Raw genomic sequence first — 19,392 nt, 5'->3', positions numbered from 1 at the left:
CCCCCCCACGGACCAGCCTTCTCCCCAAGGGTCCCCCCAGCACTAGGAGATGCGGCCACAGAGGTGTCTGCTGGGGTTGGGTGAGGGTACTGGGAAGTTGATACATTATTTTTCCCAGCCTAAAGCAGCTGCTTTTAGGGGGGAGGGAAGACGACTGAGCTTGGGAAATGTTGCCCTCCAGGTCATCCAAGCCAGCCCCTAGCCTCAGATCTCACTCCTTATAGTGTGCGTGCCTGATGGAGTGTGTATGTCATTTGGGATAAATTAGATAAAACACTCTCTAAACCCTAGAAAGAAATGGGAAGGGGCCCCGAAAAGACCAAACGCAGGACCTGGGGACGGAAAACACAGAAGAGACAGAGAAAGGAAAGGTGTCGTCCCCAAAGAGCCGGAGAATGTAGACTGGGGAGCCGAGACTCCTATTTCCATGAGAGGCCACAGGGTGGCGCTAGAAGCCTGCACGCAAAGGTGTGAGCTCGGCGGGTGCTGGGTGGGTAGGGGCGCGCTCTGCAGCCCCCACTGCACGGCGCCTCGCGACCCAGCGTCAGCCTCTGACCCCAGCCAGCCAGTACTGGCCCCCAGGACAGGTAGGGCCAAGCTGGACTGAGTTGGCATCGATCGTGCCTCTGACAAGAGCATCGATTTCTGCACGGAGAAATTAATAGATCTTCTCTTAGCTCCTCGGACGCGGGAGCCGCCCGCGGGCGGAGTTGAGGACCCGTCGATCCTAGAAGGCTGCACACCCAGAAAGCCTCGGGTCCCCAGCACCCTCCAGAGGACAGATCCCAGTCCCTCCACCCCGCGGGCCTCAGATCGGGGAAAGGAGGAGGAAGGGGGGTCCTGGAGGAGGGACTCTTGGAAGCGGGAGGGCAGAAAAGGGCCCCCAAGGAGCCAGCGAAGGAAGCCTTCGGAGAGGAGAGTTCTCTCCGCCAGGGACCTTGCACGGACCGTCCCTCAAGACAGAGACAGAGACAGACAGACCGACCAACTGAGCAGCCTGAATTCAAGAAGGTGACCGGAGAGAGGCAGGGACCTCTTGCCCTCTCCACAAGGATTTTGTTTGGAACCAAGGGACTTGGCTGGGACAGAGCCTTGCGCCCGAAAGAGGACGCGGTGGCCTCCTGGGAAGTTGAGAGGGGCTCCGAGAGGTGAAGGGCTTGACTAGTCCAGAGACAATTCGCATTCCCGCCAGGTTTCAAGCTCACCGGGTCGCGGCTGCCAGAAGTTACCCTGCAGGTGTCAAGTCACCGGGTGGCAGAACCTAGAACCGTCCCTCCCCAGGGAACTGGCTGCTCGATGCCGCTCCGGCCAACGATGCAGCCCCACTTAAGAGAAGTCCGCAGAGACGGGGGAGGGGGGACCCAAGGGAGCCACAGCGGGGTTGGGGGGGAGCTCTGTTCTTGGCCTACCATCCCCCTGTATTTTGGCCTTATTTCCCCAACAGACCTGTCTTCCCTTCAGTTGTCAGGCTAAATATTTTGGCTTGGCGGGAGGGGAGGAGAGAACCGAGAGGTCCCACTCAGCAAACCAATCCTTTTGGTCTGGGGCGGGGAGGCGGGCGCTGGGCGCGGCCCCTTTGTGCCACCCGGGAGACACCGCGGCCAGCAGCGCGGCCAGCGGGGGCGAGGGAGCCAAGCGCGCCCGGAGGGATCCGGGGAGACTCTCACCGGCGAGTCCCCCGCGCGCCGGCACCCTCGCTGTTCCCGGGGCTTCTGCTCCACCCTCGGGGTTGACTGGCCTATTGCACTGCCTTTCGCTCTGCACCGTGTGTGACCTTCTCCCTCTGGAAGCTTCCCTGAGTCTCTCCCTGTTGCTGTCTGCATCTCTGTCCCCATCTCTCACTCTCTCGAGTCACACTAAGTCTATCTCCAGCAGCCTGTGATGGTCTGTGTCTCTCTGGCTCCATTCCTTTTCTCTGTCTCCTTCCATCTCTGTGTGGGATTCGTTGTCGCTCTGCCCCTACCCTTTCCCTTCCCTCTGAAGCCTGCGTCTCTGTGTCCCTTAGGGCCTGCCAGACCCTTCTCTTCCCCAGAGCCATCTGGAGGAGGGCCAGGACTGGGCACAAGGCAGGACCAGGATAATGACAGTGCCCAGTCTGTGGCCATGGGTAGCCTGCCTGCTTGTGATCCTCTTCTCCTTGGGATTTGGCCTGGACACGCCAGAGGGTGAGTCCCCAGCACTGCCTCCTGGAACCCCATCTTCCTCTCAGAGGACTGGGAGACCAAAAAATGGAGCTTCCAGCTAGAACACTTCTATTTACCTGCTGCGGCGACATGAAGACTGACTGGGGTTAGCTCTCAGAAGAACTTCCCACCAGGAGGAGCAGTTGGTTTCCCACATAGGGGTGTTTTCATCTCAGTTCCCTGGGAATTGAGAAGGACCTTGAAACAGAGGGATGGACAGGTAGATGTCCTCCATTCCTGCTTGTGAGCCAGTGATCCCAGTACAGCCTGAATGAGAACCAAAATCGGCAGGGTGGGGAAGCCTTAGAGGTAATTTCTAGAGTCACTGAATGGGAAGGGGGCCAGGATGGGAAGGGTAGTTGAGAACCAGGCACCATTAAGTAACTGAACCCATTGTGCCAACAGGAAACTGAAGCTCAGAGAATTAAAAGGTCAAGCTAGACTAGGGTCTTGAGCTCCTGCCTCCGGGCCCTGTCCCATGTCCCCCACTTTTAGGGCCCATCCACTGGGATGGGGGCTGCTTTTATTCATCCCCAGGCTAAACATTTCCCATGTGTAGGATTTTGAGGGGGTGGGATTATGTAGACTAAGTGGCCCTCATGGGGGTGCTGGGGGCTTGGCAAGGAGAGAAAAAAATGAAGGTGGAAGATTCAACAGGGGAAGGATTAAGAGATGTCCCCTTCCCCATACCCACTGTTCCCTGCCAGACTGAGGAAGCTCAGGAATCCAGCACTCCGTGTCTGCCTGTGGGGTCCTGTGATGCCCTCAGACTGGGGCTTCCTTGGGCAGGGCAGAGTCTCCCCTTCCCATGCAGACAGAGGGGTGATGAGACTGGGTTGGGGTACAGGGTCCCCTGAGGAGTTCTAGGCACAGAGACAGTGCCTGCAAGGCATGGCCCACCCCCCTGCACCCCTTCCCTCCTCCATACTGTGCCAGGACAAGGCATAGCAGATGCCAGCCAGGAGCACGGTTGTCAGGACAAGAGCACATCCCTGGAGGGGGGGGGTGTTTGGAGAGGGGACCCAGATGTCCCATTCCCAGTGCAGCTCAGCACAGGGCCATGTCCTGAGGGGAGGCAGGCAGGGGTTAACCTGTGAAGATCGTAGATTTGTTTTCCAAGTGACTCCCATCAGGGGAGCCCTAGAGAGGCCAGGGCACAACGGGAAGCGGCATGTGGGCTCCTGAGAGAACCCCCACCCGCCTGCAGAGCCTGATTGGCCTTTGCCTGTAGGGACTAGAAGTGTTTTCTCGTTCTCCCTCTCTTTTGTGCGTGTGCATGTGTACCTGCATGTGCTCACACACACACACACACACACATGCATGCACAGAGTTGCTGGGCAGAGCCAGAGCCAAGAACAGGGACAATTAATGACAAATGGAAGAAGGTGTAAAATAAGCCCCAGGGAGCCAGCCTTGCCTGCCCACTGCCCATTTTAGCCATCAGGGAATGGGCCTGCATATCTGTGGTGTGTTGCCCAAGGGCTAGGTGGGAAGGGAGAGAGTAGAGGCTGGAGAGGTTAGCAGGACTTGAAGGCAAGCTGAAGAATTCAGACTCGAATCTTCCACAGTGGGGAGCTGTGGAAGATATCCCTGGGGACAAGTGAGTGCAGGGACTAGGTATCCTGCCCATTAGGAGAGTGGTCCTGGGTGCCTTGGGGAAAGAAAGGGAAGGGGGCTGGGACCCTGAGATCTGAAGAAGCCAGACATACCCAGGTCCCCAAGGGAGGAGAGACTTGGGATTCAGATGTACATCAATTCAACCCACAATTCCTGAGTGCCCAGTATTGCCCTGACCTGGGCACCAACGGAAGATGCTGACTACTAAAAAGGACCTCAGCTTCAGGAGAGTCCCTCCCGGCAGCGGGTGACAGAGATATAGAGAGCAATGTTGGGTCAACACCCCGGGTGTTCTGACGTGGGTGCTGGACTAAGTTGTGTGGAGCTTGAAGGGGGAGTGGTTAACTCAGGGTCAGAGGGTCAGGGAAGGGGGGCTTGACCCAAGGTTTTCAGGACAAGAAGTGAGGATGTCACCAGGCCCAAGGAATCCTTCTGAGGCTGGAGGAATTAGTGGGGTCCAGTCAAAACCCTAGAACGTCAGCTGAGGGATTTAAACTTAATCTTTTGGCAAGGGGGAGCCATGAAATGCCCCTTCTAGAGTAAACAAATGCAAGGATCAGGCTTCTGGCTTTCTTAGGCTTGGGAGAGAAGTGGAGTGTATGAAGCTCAGACTACAGTCACATAATTTCTTTCTTTCTTTCTTTCTTTCTTTCTTTCTTTCTTTCTTTCTTTCTTTCTTTCTTTCTTTCTTTCTTTCTTTCTTTCTTTCTTTCTTTCTTTCTTTCTTTCTTTCTTTCCTTCTTTCATCAAATATTTATTGAGCACCAGTTTTATGCCAGGCACTATACCAAGCACCAAGGATACAGCAATGAATTACACAAAGATCCCTGCCCTTGGAGCTTACAATAAACAAAATAAATAAGTGTTTATATATTAGCCAGCATTTAGCATTTGGAGAAAAATTAAGTAGGAAGTGGTGTAGGGAGTGTTGCAATTTTAAATAGAATGGTCAAAGAAGTCCTCATGGAGAAGGTGACATTTGAGCAAAGACTTAAAGGAGGTGAAGAAGCCATTGAGGGGGGAAGAGTGTACTAACCAGAGGGAACAGAAGGTGCAAAGACCCCAAAGCAGAAACTTGGCTGGTTTGTTTGAGGAACCGCGAAGTGGTCAGTGTGCCTGAAGGAGAGGGAGAAAGTGGAGGACTTCAGAGAGATGCAGACGTCCTGTAGGCTGTATAAAGGACTTTGGCTTTTCATCAGTGAGATAGAGGCCACTGGGGGGTTTGAACAGTGGAGGACCATGATCCAGCTTGTGTTTTGTGTTTCTACTCTGGCTATGGAGTGGAGGATAGAACTGAGGGGGGACAGACAGAGTGGAATTGGAGAGACCGTTTAGGAAACTATTGTTTTAAATCCATGAGAAGATGATGATGAAAAAGCCGTGAAGGTGGTGATGAGCAGTTGGGTCCCAGATATATTTTAAAGGTAGACTCACAGGGTGTGGGGGTGAGAGAAGGAAAGGAGTCATGGACGGTTTTTGCTTTGGAGACTGTCTGCAAGAATGAAGTTGCAATCAATCAAGAAGGGAATACGGGTTTGGGAGAGAAGGTCAGGAGCTCACTTTTGCCCACTTTGGCTCATCTGGTAGAGATCCTCCAAGCTGCCGGTGAGGCCTCTGAGGCCCAGGGAGGAGGTAGCCCCACACCCACAGCAGGGCCCAGCTCCCTCTCCATGTCCCCTCCCAGGGTGGTCCCCTCCTCCAAAGCTGCCAGGGAGGAATGGGGTACCGGGCCCAAGCTGTAATGACAGTTGCCTGCCACTTGTGCCCACAGTGTGCCCCAGCCTGGACATCCGCTCAGATGTGGCGGAGCTGCGGCGGCTGGAAAACTGCAGCGTGGTGGAGGGCCACCTGCAGATCCTGCTCATGTTCACGGCCACTGGCGAAGACTTCCGTGGCCTCAGCTTCCCCCGCCTCACTCAGGTCACCGACTACCTGCTGCTCTTCCGCGTCTACGGCCTGGAGAGCCTGCGTGACCTCTTCCCCAACCTGGCAGTCATCCGGGGCACCCGCCTCTTCCTGGGCTACGCACTGGTCATCTTCGAGATGCCACACCTGCGGGATGTGGGGCTGCCGGCGCTGGGGGCTGTGCTGCGTGGGGCCGCGCGCGTGGAGAAAAACCAGGAGCTCTGCCACCTCTCCACTATTGACTGGGGCCTGCTGCAGCCTTCGCCAGGCGCCAACCACATCGTGGGCAACAAGCTGGGCGAAGAGTGTGCCGACGTGTGCCCCGGCGTGCTGGGTGCCAGCGGCGAGCCCTGTGCCAGGACCACCTTCAGTGGGCACACCGACTACAGGTGCTGGACCTCCAGCCACTGCCAGAGAGGTGGGCCCTGGCACCGAACACAACTAAGGGGCACAGGGAGGGCAGGGTCAGATGGGGCTGGGTAACCATAGAATGGTTGTGGGTCAGTAATTTGCCGGCATTGTTTATTTTAATCCTCGTTTATCCTATGGGGCAGCGGTTAAGAACAAAGCCAGCTGGCCTGGGTTTGAATCTCAGCTCTGCTACCTACTGGCTATGCTCATTTAGCCTGTCTGGGCCTCAGTTTCCTCATCTGTAAAACAGTCGTAGGGTTGTGATGATAAGTGAGCTGTTCTCTAAAGCAGCAGAGCAGTGCTTGGGCCATGGTAGCAGTTCCATGTTCCTGACAAAGGCGGCCACAGCAAGGGCCACCCAGAGAAGGTGAGCAGTCTTGAAATTGGGAGGTTGGGAGCTGAGTGGGAGAAGAAAGGAGGAGGCGACAGATGTTGGACAGGTGAGGACAAATTTGCGAGATGGGATCTTCTTTAGGAAGTAAGGTGCATGGAGAGGAAACAGAAGGAGGGGGTGGAGAAAAAGGAGAGTGGAACACGGAGGGGATGGATGCAGGAGGAAGTGAGAGTTACAGTGGAGGGGAAGAAGACCTTTCAGAGGCTGGGAGGAGATCTGGGGTCCCCAAGATGGGGGTCTGTCCACGCAACTTCTGGAGGTCAGCTCCCCCGACCCCAGTGCCTCAGCATCAGGGCAGAAGAGTAACCAGATCCCTGTTGTATCCACTGGGCCCCACCTCCCCGATGTCTCCCTGTTGGCTGTAAACACAGCTGCTGCATGCCCTCTCTTGTGTGTAGTGTCAACATGCCCTGGTTGACCCCTGCTCCCACAGACATACAGCTGCCACTGTGCGGAGTTGCCAGGCCATTGGCCCTCAGCTCCAAGCCCATCCACAGCTGCTTGGAGCCACCTCCTGCCCAGGGCAGAGAGCTGAAGAGGGAGGAGGTATGGGCGGGGGCATGGGTCAAATGACCAGGAACGGCTCCTCCTTCCACACCCTCCCAGGCCCAGGTTGCCCTGGGCCTAGCTCCTCAGGAGAAGCTGGCTGGTTCACCCTGGCACCATGCCCAGCAAAGATCTGGGCACCAGGCCTAGACAGGACAGCAGGCTGGGGAGCAGCAGCACTGATGGACAAGGTCACTGCTCTGTCTGAGTTCTGACACCCCTGACTAGGCACTGTGGGCAATGGGGAGCCAGAGAGGGGCCACAGTCCTTATCTTCAAGAGCCTCTGTCTGAGGGAAACAGAGTGGGCAGCCAGTGTCATCTGAACTGGAGGGATCTGGGTGCAGACTGAGACGGCTATCCCAGGAAGAGGCGGGTGGGGCCAGGACCAAGGAGGCATGAGTCAGGTCTAACACAGCACTCTGCCCACAGTATGCCCCTGTCCCCGTGGACTGGCCTGCACAGCTAGAGGTGAGTGCTGCCACACTGAATGCCTGGGAGGCTGCAGCCGGCCAGAAGACCCCCGTGCCTGCGTCGCCTGCCGTCACCTCTACTTCCAGGGCGCCTGCCACCGGGCCTGCCCTCCAGGCACATACCAGCATGAGTCCTGGCGCTGCGTCACGACTGAGCGCTGTGCCAGCCTGCACTCTGTGCCCGGCCGTACCTCCACCTTTGGCATCCACCAGGGAAGCTGCCTGGCCCAGTGCCCTCCAGGCTTCACCCGTAATAGTAGCAGGTGAGTGTTGGGTGGGTGGGGGGCACCCTTGGAGCAGTGAGGAGGCCCACACTGGTCCAGGGCTCATGTCACACCCTCTGCTTGCCCCTACTAGCATATTCTGCCACAAGTGTGAGGGGCTCTGCCCCAAAGAGTGCAAAGTGGGCACCAAGACCATTGACTCCATCCAGTCAGCACAGGATCTGGTGGGCTGCACCCACGTGGAGGGGAGCCTCATCCTCAATCTTCGCCAAGGCTGTTAGTACCTTCCTCAGGGCCACACCTCTCCTCCTGGCCACACCCTTCCTCCTGGACACACCATTCCCACTTGTAATGAATGGCCTAGCTAAAGAACTATGTTCCATCACCCTGGGTCTCAACCTTGAGGGTCCCCTTCCCTGGGCCCCCAATCAGCCCCCCACCCACACCCTATGGAACCATCACTTCCTGCTCTTGCTCCAGCCCTGTCTTCCTCATCCCCAGATAACCTGGAGCTGGAGCTGCAGCACAGCCTGGGGCTGGTAGAGACCATCACTGGCTTCCTCAAAATCAAGCACTCCTTTGCCCTCGTGTCCCTGGGATTTTTCAAGAACCTCAAGCTAATCCGAGGAGACACCATGGTGGATGGGTAAGGGGTCAGAAACGGGGCTCTGACCAGCCCCCTCTATCACATCTCCTCCCCAACACTCCCAAAAGTGTGGTAAAAACCATGGGCTCTGAAACCAGCTCTACTACTTAGAAGCTGTGTGGCTTTGGGTAGGTTGTTTAACTTCTATGGTCCTCCGCTTTCTCAACTGTAAAATGGGATCAATATAACACTACTTATTTTTTAAGACTGTTGTGAATATGACATAAGTCATTATGTATAAAGTACTTAAAACAGTACCTGAAACACAGTATATATTACTACACAGAATTATGGCTACATATAACTCCATTTGGATTGGCTATAATTTTTCTCATCTGATTCTCTCAGCAGCAGAGCAAGACTGCCTGGGTTTGAAACCCATTCCTGCCACTACCAGTCAAAACCTACCCCTAATGTAGCCAGGATTTTTCAAAATAAACAGAATGCCTTAAATTATTACCCAGCCAAGTGGTTTCTCACGTCTCCTGGCACAATGCCATGTACCCCTAGGGGTGCCCCACTCCAACTGGAGAGACACAGGCTCAGGCTGAGTCCCATTCCTCCCTGTGTTCCTACAGCCAGGACAGAGCCTGGCACATAGCAGGTGCTCAGTCCATGTGAGATGATGGAAGGAGGGAGGCAGAAAAACTGTTGACCCCATTTCATTGATGAGGAAAACACACAAAGTGTGGATGACTTGCTAGACCGCAGACTCCTAGTCAGTGGCACAGAGTGGGTGTGTACAAATGACCCATGTGTGCTGAGTGCCCCTCCTCCCCTCTGCCCCTAGTGCAGCCCCTACAGGAGGAGCCCATAAAGCACCCCCTTCCTCCCCTTGCTCCTACCTGCTGTGCAGAGCAAGGTTCCCTGGCCTCCCCCAGGAACTACACTCTGTACGTGCTGGACAACCAGAACCTACAGCAGCTAGGGTCCTGGGTGGCTGCAGGACTCACAATTCCTGTGGGCAAGATCTACTTCGCCTTCAACCCACGCCTCTGCTTGGAGCACATCTACCGCTTAGAGGAGGTGACTGGCACGAAAGGACGGCAAAACAAGGCTGAGATCAACCCCCGCACCAACGGAGACCGAGCTGCCTGTGAGGCCCGACACCCCCAACCTCAGAGCAAGCGGGGGGGGGGCACCCTCGCAATGACAGATTCGACCCCAAGAAACACTCAGATGCACACGCACGCTGAAACACACCTGACACGCACTGGGTGGGAGGGGACGCTTGTAGGGGACAACGTGATAAATTCTCTTTAGAGGCCAAGCTGTGGGTGGAATGTCTTGAGGTCAGGGTGGGAGCTTGAGAATAAGCAGTTCAAGCAGGTGACAAACATGGTCGAGAGCAGGTATTTGCCCTTCGCCCTGCCCAGGCCAAACACGCACCCTTCGCTTCGTGTCCAACGTGACGGAGGCCAACCGCATCTTGCTGCGCTGGGAACGCTACGAGCCGCTGGAGGCTCGCGACCTTCTAAGCTTCATCGTGTACTACAAGGAGTCGTGAGTGGCGGGGGTGGGGCCAGAGTGGGGGCGGGACCAGGGCGAGGGCAGGGTCAGAGCCCGACCTGGACAACTTGTTTAAGGGCAGGCAGGTGAGGGCAGAGCGTCACTGGGATGTGGAGAGAAAGCAAGCCAGGACCCCCACGTCGCACTCCCTTGTAGGGTCCACGTCTGGCGCTCTCCCCTCACCTTCATCCCTTGTGCCTCAATTTCACCTCACCCAGAAACAAGGAGAGGACAATCAGGATTTCTGAGAGCCTAGGAGAGGCGCCCTGCTGGGAAGGCTTGGATAATTAAACTTCAATTCACTATGCTAATGTTTTGTACTGACCACACGCTCCTGCCCCAGCAGCGGTTTGGGAGGTATCCACTAATTTGGCCAGTTTTATGCACATCTTTGCCAGCATTTCATTAAAGCCTGAAGAAGGGAGAGAGCAGAGACAGCAAAGGACCAATGCTCTTTTCTTTGGAGAGAGTGTACTGACCATAGCAGAAGGGATAGTGATTAGACCACGGGAAGGACTTCTCCAAAAGCACGGCTAGGGATCAAAAACAGAAATCCTTAGAGGAGAGAGATTTGGGAGGGCAGACTGGGAGGACAGGATTGAGAATTACCCTTCATGATAGACAGACGATGGGAGCCACCTGCCTTGGAATCATTTCCTGTGAATTAACATTGAGAGATCTTAGTCGCCCACTAGCACAGGGCCTGGCCTGGGAGGAAGGGAGGGAAGTCAATGGCCCTCCCTTTTCAAATGGCCAAGGTTCTCCTAGGCCTCAGTGGAAGGTGAAGGTCTCTACCATGAGGGGCTGGAGAGTTTGCTAAATACAGACTTCTGGGCCCCACCCCTCACAGATTCTTGTTCCGTTAGTCTTGAGCAGGGCCCATGAACCTGCATTTCTAACAAGCTGCCAGGTAATGCTGAATCTTCTGGTCCATGGACCACATGTTGAGGGAGCACAAATACGGACTGCAGTTAAATCCCTTCCTCCTCCACTGCCCCTGGGCTCATGCAGCTCACAGTTCTGTACAACTATATACAGCTGCCTTTGGGCTCAAAGGGCAGAGAATCTTAGAGGTCTGAACTTCAGGAAACTCCTCTAACATCTGCCTGGCAGTACAGCTGTGGCTGTGCTCCTTAGAGATACATACTGTGAATCCTGGCTCAATTCCAGCTCTGAGCAGACCCTCTCAGAGTGTGTCATGCCCTCAAGGCCCCTGCCCCAAAGGGCAGACCCACACAGACTTCTGAATGCCCTCGTGCATACCGAAAGAAAAATGACAATGACAGTCTTGGAGTGATTCAGAGAGGAGGGAGGGTTGCTAGAGACAGGTTGGGGCTGGGCTGCCCCTCATCTCCAGGGGTGGGATGTTCAGCCCATTCCAGAATGCCACAGAGCACGTAGGTCCAGATGCCTGTGGGACCCAGAGCTGGAACCTGCTGGATGTGGAGCTGCCCCTAAGCCGCACCCAGGAACCAGGGGTGACCCTAGCCCCCCTCAAGCCCTGGACACAGTACGCAGTGTTTGTGCGGGCCATCACACTGACCACTGCGGAGGACAGCCCCCACCAAGGAGCCCAGAGCCCCATCATCTACCTCCAAACCCTGCCTGCAGGTAGGCTAAAGCCTTTGAAGGGGGTGGGAGCTAGATGCTTGGGTCCTAGTGAGAATGGGGGAACTCAAGCACCAGAAATAAAGAATCTGGGTCACTGAAAACCTGGCCTGTAGAGGCTGAAAGGCCAGATCTCAGAGAGAGGGACCCATTACCAGACAATATTTGAAAGGGGGATCTGCGGCTCCTCAGTTGTACCCTACTCACACCCCCAGCCCCTACGGTGCCCCAGGATGTCATCTCCACGTCCAACTCATCCTCCCACCTGCTGGTGCGCTGGAAGCCACCCACCCAGCGCAACGGCAACATCACCTACTACCTGGTGCTGTGGCAACGTCTGGCAGAGGACAGCGACCTCTACATCAATGACTACTGCCACCGCGGTGCGCAAGGAGGAGGCGCGGGTGGGACGGGTTGGGGCTGGGCCGTGGGCGCTGTCAGTCGTAACTACTTCTTTCCCGGCCGCCGCGGCAGGCTTGCGGCTACCCACCAGCAACAATGACCCCCGCTTCGACCGCGAAGACGGGGAACTCGAGGCCGACAAGGAGCCTGGCTGCTGCTCTTGCCAACACCCACCTCCTGGGCAGGTCCTGCCACCGCTGGAGGCTCAGGAGGCCTCGTTCCAGAAGAAATTTGAAAACTTTCTACACAACGCCATCACCATCCCCAAGTGCGTCTCCCCGCAGGCAAGCCAGGAGGGGTGTGGGGGAGGAGAGCTGGTGGGCGGGGTCTGTGGGGGCGGGTCTTGTTGAGCGGGTAGGGGGTTTGTGGGCGGGGCCTGGGTGGCGAGTGGGTTTGGAGGTGGTGAGCCGTTGCACAGGACATAAGGGCGCGTTCCGGGCGGGCCTGACCGGGACTTCCCTGGTCTCCCCAGGTCCCCTTGGAAGGTAACGTCCATCAATAAGAGCCCTCAAAGGTGAGCAGGGACGGAGCAGGAACTGAGGGGCGCGGCTCCCCGGGCGGCGCCATGGCTCTGACTTGCTCCCTCCTTAGGGACTCAGGGAGGTACCGCCGGGCAGCAGGGGCCCTACGACTTGAGGGGAACAGCTCAGATTTTGAGATCCAGGAGGATAAAGTTCCCCGGGAGCGAGCGGTGCTTAGGGGCCTGCGCCACTTCACGGAATACCGGATCGACATCCATGCCTGCAACCACGCAGCGCACACCGTGGGCTGCAGCGCTGCCACCTTCGTCTTTGCGCGCACCATGCCCCACAGTAGGTGATCCCCTCAGCTCTACCCACCCTACACCGACCCCAAGGACCCTATCCAATTAGTGCTCCAACTAGCAAGTCTGACCTCCCGATAACCTCAGGCCTGGCTCTGCTCGTTCTCCCAGTCCCCCAATCCCAGAGTTTCCCCAAACCTCCCAGTTTAACCCCTTTGGGCTTGAACATGAAGGTGAGAGGAAGTACTTGTGACCAAGCTGCCTGGTTCCCACTCCTGCAGGAGAGGCCGATGGTATCCCTGGGAAGGTAGCCTGGGAGGCAGCCAGCAAGAGTAGTGTCCTCCTGCGCTGGCTTGAGCCGCCAGACCCCAATGGACTCATCCTTAAGTATGAAATAAAGTACCGCCGCTTGGGAGAGGTAGGTACCCCAGGAGACACCCTAGCCTAGCTTGGCCCCAATCTGTGCCTCCATCCTCTTCCCAGCCAGCTGTTCTGTGTTGCCCTCAGGAGGCCACAGTGCTGTGTGTGTCCCGCTTGCGATATGCCAAGTTTGGGGGCGTCCACCTGGCCCTGCTGCCTCCTGGAAACTACTCTGCCAGAGTTCGGGCAACCTCACTGGCTGGTAACGGCTCCTGGACAGACAGTGTCGCTTTCTACGTCCCTGGCCCAGGTATGCAGAGCCTCTGTCCAAGACCTGTGCTCCCAAACAGCCTCACCTGAGTCCCCGGCCACATCTCCCATTGTGGAAACCACAGCCCCTCCCCTATACCTCCCTCATCCTCGTCTCCCATTGTGGAAAGAGAAGTGTCCTCTACCCTCTGACTTCTCCATCTTTGATCTGACCCTCTGCTGCCCTCTGGCCATCAGAGGAGGAAGATTCCGGGGGACTGCACATCCTTCTCACTGTCACCCCCGTGGGACTCATGCTGCTCATCATTCTTGCTGCCCTCGGTTTCTTCTATGGCAAGAAGAGGTGATGACAAGTCCCACTGGTTCCCAACCCCTTCCTGTCCCTGAGCCCTCATCATAAGGTCAGTGCAATCAGAGTGTAGTTGGTGAGACAATGGAAAGGACTTCCTTAGAAGCAGTAACTCTTCCCCTGGGGGCAGCGTGGAGGAGACACACCTTTCAGTTAGGGTAACCAACTAGTCCATGTTTGCCTGGGACTTTCCTGATTTTAGGAGCAAAAGTCCCACATCCTGGGAAACCCCTCAGTTTGGGCACACCAGACACTCTTGGCTTGAGAACTAACGAAACTGGTCCTATCATAGCAGGGGAAGAGGCAGGAGATGTCAGGATGTGTCCTGGGATTCTTGATGTCAGATCTCCCTGGAGCTGACTGCAAGAGGGAACTGGGGGCAAGAGTTCAATTAGCTGGGTTCTGAGGCCCAGCTGAGGAGATGCGAGCTCCTCTACCCCTGTCCTCCCTATATCCACCCTGTCAGACCCCAGATCCCAGGGCTAGGACCAAGACTAGTTTAGAAAGTGCTTGGGATTCCCCAGGGGTCTCCCTGATCAGGCTAGGTGTATGGTCAGTAACTTCCCTCCTCCTTGCGTTGCCCCTCTTCCTTGTCTTCTGACATTGCTCCTTCCTTCCTGAGGACACTTCCGGCCTGACCCCTTCACCTCTCATTGCAGAAACAGTACCCTGTATGCCTCTGTGAATCCAGAGTACTTCAATGCCTCTCATAGTAGGTCTGGGGGTGGCTGGACAGGTGGTGTGGGACAGAGAGACGGGAGGGGAGAAGAGGCAGATTTCCAGACCATCTTGGAGAAGGCAGCCTTGGTACTTAAACCCTTCAGAAGAGGAGTGGGGGAGGTGTGGCAGAGAGCCGTATGCTTGCCTTGTGACCCCCACCTCCTCTCAGTGTACATCCCTGACGAGTGGGAGGTTCCTCGGGAGCAGATCTCCATAATCCGAGAACTAGGCCAGGGCTCTTTCGGGATGGTATACGAGGGGCTGGCACAAGGACTTGAGGTTGGAGAGGAGTCCACGCCCGTGGCCCTGAAGACCGTGAATGAGCTGGCCAGCCCACGAGAACGCATTGAGTTCCTCAAGGAAGCCTCTGTGATGAAGGCATTCAAGTGTCACCATGTGGTAAGGGAAGGTCAAGGACATTGTCAGGGTCAAGTTAGGGTGAAAGTCATGTGGTAAGAAGGGTGAGGTCAGTGATAAGGTCAGGGCACCATCAAGGTCAGCGTTGGAACTGTGGTTAGGATCCTAATTGGGGTAAAGGTCATAGTTGGGGTTAAAGTCAAAACAGGGTCATGATAAGGCCATGGTAGAATCATGGCTAGGGCTGAGATCAGCCATGGCTGAGGGTCAATATTGAGTGTTCAGATCATTACTAGGATCACGACTGGGATCAAGGTCAAAGTTGAGCCAATCATGAAGATTGGGACGATAGATACAATCAATGTCACGGGTTAAGGCCAGGGTCATTGTTAGATCAAGCTAGGGTTGTGGTTATGATTGGAGTTAGGAAGGTTGGTGTCTGGGTCAAGGTTGTGGTCACAGCAGGACAAGGTTTTGGCCGGGTGGGTCAAGGGGAGCTAGGTGGACCTGCAACCAGGCTCTTTGTCCATCCCAGGTACGTCTCCTGGGTGTGGTGTCTCAGGGCCAGCCAACTCTGGTCATCATGGAGTTAATGACCCGAGGAGACCTCAAGAGCCATCTTCGATCTTTGCGGCCCGAGGCAGAGGTGGGGACCAGGAAGACCCAGGGTCAAGCGGCTGGGGAGTTAGAGAAGATTTGGGCACAGTCGTGGGGGTGATCCCCTGGGCAGGAGTCCAGCCTCAAGACCCCTTCTTCATCAGCCCCCTCTCTTGCTCTAGAACAACCCTGGGCTCCCACGGCCAGCACTGGGAGATATGATCCAGATGGCTGGTGAGATTGCGGATGGCATGGCGTACCTCGCTGCCAACAAGTTTGTGCACAGAGACCTTGCAGCCCGAAACTGCATGGTGTCCCAGGACTTCACCGTTAAGATCGGTGGTACAGAGGGTGCCAGGAGGGTGGGGGCAGCCTGAATAGAGCAACTGCCCCTAAGCTAGGCACAAGGAGACCCAGTCCTGGCCCATAGCTCTGTCCCTGATAGCCCCCCCCCCACACTGGATCCCAGTCTCCTCATCTGAGGGCAGAAGGACTTGAATGGGACGATCCCTGAGGTCCTTTGAGCCCTCACTTTCCAGGATTCTTGGAGACTATGGAGGTGGAGAGGGTTGGGAGAGGTATTCCTGGGGCAGGACCTGGCATGTGGCTCTGCTGCCCCAAACTCCGTCCACCTTCACTTTCCAGACTTCGGGATGACTCGAGACGTATATGAGACAGACTATTACCGCAAGGGCGGGAAGGGGCTGCTGCCCGTGCGCTGGATGGCCCCCGAGTCCCTCAAAGATGGAATCTTCACCACCCACTCGGATGTCTGGTGGGACCTGGCTGGGGCAGAGGGCTCAGGGGATGTGGTGGCAGGGTCTTGGGAGAGGCCTGGGTGCACTCCCTAGTGCTGCGCAGCATGAAAGTTGCTGGACTCAGGCCCTCCTCGGTGTCCTCCAGGTCCTTTGGCGTGGTGCTCTGGGAGATTGTGACCCTGGCCGAACAACCCTACCAGGGACTATCCAATGAGCAGGTTCTCAAGTTCGTCATGGATGGCGGGGTCCTAGAGGAGCAGAAGAGCTGTCCCATTCAGCTGTGAGTCACTGAAGTCTAGGGCTTCCTCACCCCTGCCCTGCCTACACCTGCCCCGCCCCCGGTGATTCTGTTCCCTCTCCTCTGATGCTTTTATTTACAGTGATCCCCAGCTCTGAGCCCTCCAACTCTAAATTCCCACTCCAACCTCCATTTAGTCTCCTGTGACCCACTCCCCAACTCACACTGATGGACCCTTTCAGTGCAGGAGGCAGGAGGTGTGCACCCTCTGACGCTGTCCCCCACCCTCACCAGGCAGGAGCTGATGCACCGCTGCTGGCAGCAGAACCCACGCCTGCGCCCAACCTTCACCCACATCCTGGACAGCATACAGGAGGAGCTGCGGCCCTCCTTCCGCCTCCTTTCCTTCTATCACAGCCCGCAGTGCCGAGGGGCCCGGGCTTCCCTGCTGCCCACAGATGCAGAGCCCGACTCCCCGCCAACCCCAAAAGGGGTTTCCTCAGACTTCAGCCCCCTGAACGGGGGTCCAGGGCACTGAGGGGCAGCCCACTCCTTGACTGACTGGCCTCCCACGGGCAGAGAGGAAGGGACTTGACCTTTGCAGCCGTGGGATGTTGAGGCATTCACACTCCCACCCCGTGCTGGGATGGGGCAGGGGGTGGCCGAGGGGGATGCAGAGAGCAGGAGCAGGAAAGATTGGGGGCGATGGGAGACCAGAGCAGAGTCATGGTAGGAAAGATTTTCTCAGGAATCTGAGTTCTCCACAACAAAGTAAACAAGGCCACAGCTGGAGGAGTGGCGATCAGACTATGGACCAGACGTTCTGCCCTCCGAGTGAGAGCCTGCTCAGGAGTGTGGGAAACTCTGCCCTCAGCTCTGGGGCTCCTGTGGACATCTGGGACCAGCAACACACTTGAAACCAGATGAGCAAACGGAATCAGGCCTGGAACCCTCTCTGCTGTTGTTTGGGATGCTGGGGGTGGGTGTCCACGTGACCACTCTTAGTGCTGCATTTCACCTCTTCCCCACTGCCCCGTGCAGCAGGGGCTGAAGGGAGAACCCAGGGACCTGGGTGAGTGGGTTCCCAGCCTGGCCTGTAGGCCTGCCCCAACCCCTTCCTCTCCTTTGCCACACCCAGGGACCCCCAAGCTTGGTGCTCTCCGTCCTCTTCTCCAGGGCCATCCCTCGGTGCAGACTCACCTCTTCTTCCAGTCCCTTCCCCTCAATCTCTCTCCTACCCTTGGATTATTAAGGCTTTAAGAGCCTTGCTTCCTCCCTGCCCTCCCCCCTGCCCCCCACCCCCTGCGTCTCATGGGAAGACTGAAGAAGGCACAATAAAGGCCGAGGTCTGTTTGTACCCTGGTCCCTAGCAGCCCATTATCTCTCCATCTATATGGTGTTAACACTGGATGAACTTCCTCCCTCCCTCCTTGGGGACTTGAGGTGGTGACCCTGAGGCAGTGATATAGGATTAATACACTGCTGTCAAACACCACCTCCATGAGGACCTGAGCAGCCAGGGTTGCCATGGCAGTGAAGCTGGACAATCCTTCTATTATCGGCTGCTCAGGCGGCCAGAAGTGGTTGAGCCCGGCGGGGAACCTTTGTATCTGGTCTCTCAGCCTCACCAACCCGTCCCCCACACCTCGTCTTTAGGTCATCCTTCAATGTTTCCACTGGGCAGACGTTTCCTGGGGTATTGCAGAACAGACTTGAAGTGGGCAGAACATGGGGGTGGGGGAAGGGCTCCAATGACATCACCAGTCCCCGCTGGATGCCCCCCAGCCAAAGCAGGGGGCATGAATCAGAGTAGAGTCTATGTGTCTGGCTCCCTACTGTTATTCCATCCCGCAAGCAGAGATGCCCTGAAGGCATGTTGAAGGAGCACATGGGAGTCTGTTTCCAGACTCCTATGCCAGTGCCATCAGGGCATTTGAAGGGGAGGAGCTGCAGATGAATGACTTGAAACCTTGATGAAGGGGGTGGCAGCAGAAGGGGCTGGGCCTGTCTCAAAGGCTTTTTAGCATCCTATACCAGCGTTTGCTTCATCCTAGTCATCAGGGCCAGAACTCCCATGCTGCCCCACACAGGGGGTCAGGGGAGGTTTGTACTTCTAAGCATGCTTGCTCATTCTGGCAGCTGTCCTGAAAATCACTGCTCCTTAACACAGGACCGGAGTGCAGTGGGCATGAATCTGTGTAAGGCCATCTCTGCAATAACAATTGCAGCTCATACACACTATCCCGACAGGGTCAGGGTGGGCAGCAAAGACCACCTGCCCCACCGCATCTCTGCCCTGCCTGTCATTGGTGCTTAAGGCAACAGTGACCCCTAATGGTTGCCAGTGGAACCACAGCTTAGGGAGAAAAGACGGGAGGTTGGTCTCTCCTCCATGTGTTGCCTGTCTCAGGCTGCCAGTGAGTACAAGGGAGTAGAAACTCCACACAAAAGCCCTTGATCTGAGACCTGCACACTTGCACAGAGCACACAGGCACACCTGCCTTTTCACTGGCCCAGCGGGCAGCACTGAGGTCAAGTCGTCTCCCCACCACCCATGCACCCTAAACTTCAAAGGGCAGGATGCTGCATGCTTAGAAAGTGCCAGGCATCTGGATGTGGAGGGGCTTGAGGAAAGGATTGGGAGTCGAAGAAAAGAGGGCTTCCAAAAATGCTGTCTGTGCTTCACCTCCAAAGATGAGCAGGTGGTGACTGGCCAAAAGATCTTTTTGGAGAAGGCTATAGAGACGAGAAGACAAACTCTACTGCCATCCATGTCCTAGAATAGAAGTGGATTTAACATGATAGCAAGAAAGATGGGGTTAGACTTCAGAGGGGACTTTCCAACTACACGGGGAAGCTTTGGGGTGAGAAGTATCTCCTCTCTCAGGGACAGCTAGAGACAGAAAATAGGTTGGCCCTGGGGAGGGAGAGTGATGGGCAACTACCCCAGAGCCAGAAGGATGAATGCAGTGACTAAAAGAGAGTTCAGAAACACCCTTCTTGATTTTTTTCCTCTCCTCCAGATTCAGACAGAACTCTGGAAAAAATAATCTGCAGCTGGCTA

The 19,392-nt window shown here is 56.1% G+C and overlaps 1 protein-coding gene across 1 annotated transcript; it reads left to right on the top strand.

The window, feature by feature from the left end:
- The first annotated feature begins 1,681 nt into the window (after window positions 1-1,681).
- Window positions 1,682-17,685, top strand: INSRR (insulin receptor related receptor). The gene is made up of 22 exons (XM_031436052.2): window positions 1,682-2,165; window positions 5,572-6,123; window positions 7,487-7,790; window positions 7,885-8,027; window positions 8,253-8,397; window positions 9,279-9,493; window positions 9,774-9,900; window positions 11,279-11,517; window positions 11,730-11,897; window positions 11,989-12,184; window positions 12,389-12,430; window positions 12,508-12,728; window positions 12,961-13,097; window positions 13,187-13,349; window positions 13,547-13,652; window positions 14,318-14,370; window positions 14,548-14,777; window positions 15,271-15,381; window positions 15,515-15,674; window positions 15,978-16,107; window positions 16,236-16,370; window positions 16,623-17,685. Exons 1-22 carry the CDS (start codon window positions 2,081-2,083, stop codon window positions 16,864-16,866), a joined length of 3,906 nt encoding a protein of 1,301 aa, XP_031291912.2. The 5' UTR covers window positions 1,682-2,080; the 3' UTR covers window positions 16,867-17,685.
- Window positions 17,686-19,392: the final 1,707 nt, after the last annotated feature.

This window comes from Camelus dromedarius, chromosome 23, assembly GCF_036321535.1.
Source record: "Camelus dromedarius isolate mCamDro1 chromosome 23, mCamDro1.pat, whole genome shotgun sequence".
In the NCBI taxonomy this organism is placed as follows: Eukaryota; Metazoa; Chordata; class Mammalia; order Artiodactyla; family Camelidae; genus Camelus; species Camelus dromedarius.
This window is presented reverse-complemented; position numbering and strand designations above follow the sequence as displayed.

Excerpts from the sequence above, each read along its gene's own strand:
- INSRR (XM_031436052.2), top strand. The coding sequence starts at position 2,081 with ATGACAGTGCCCAGTCTGTGGCCATGGGTAGCCTGCCTGCTTGTGATC. Across the intron at positions 9,901-11,278 it reads ATCGTGTACTACAAGGAGTC|CCCATTCCAGAATGCCACAG; the intron begins GTGAGTGGCGGG and ends TGGGATGTTCAG. Across the intron at positions 14,778-15,270 it reads CATTCAAGTGTCACCATGTG|GTACGTCTCCTGGGTGTGGT; the intron begins GTAAGGGAAGGT and ends TGTCCATCCCAG.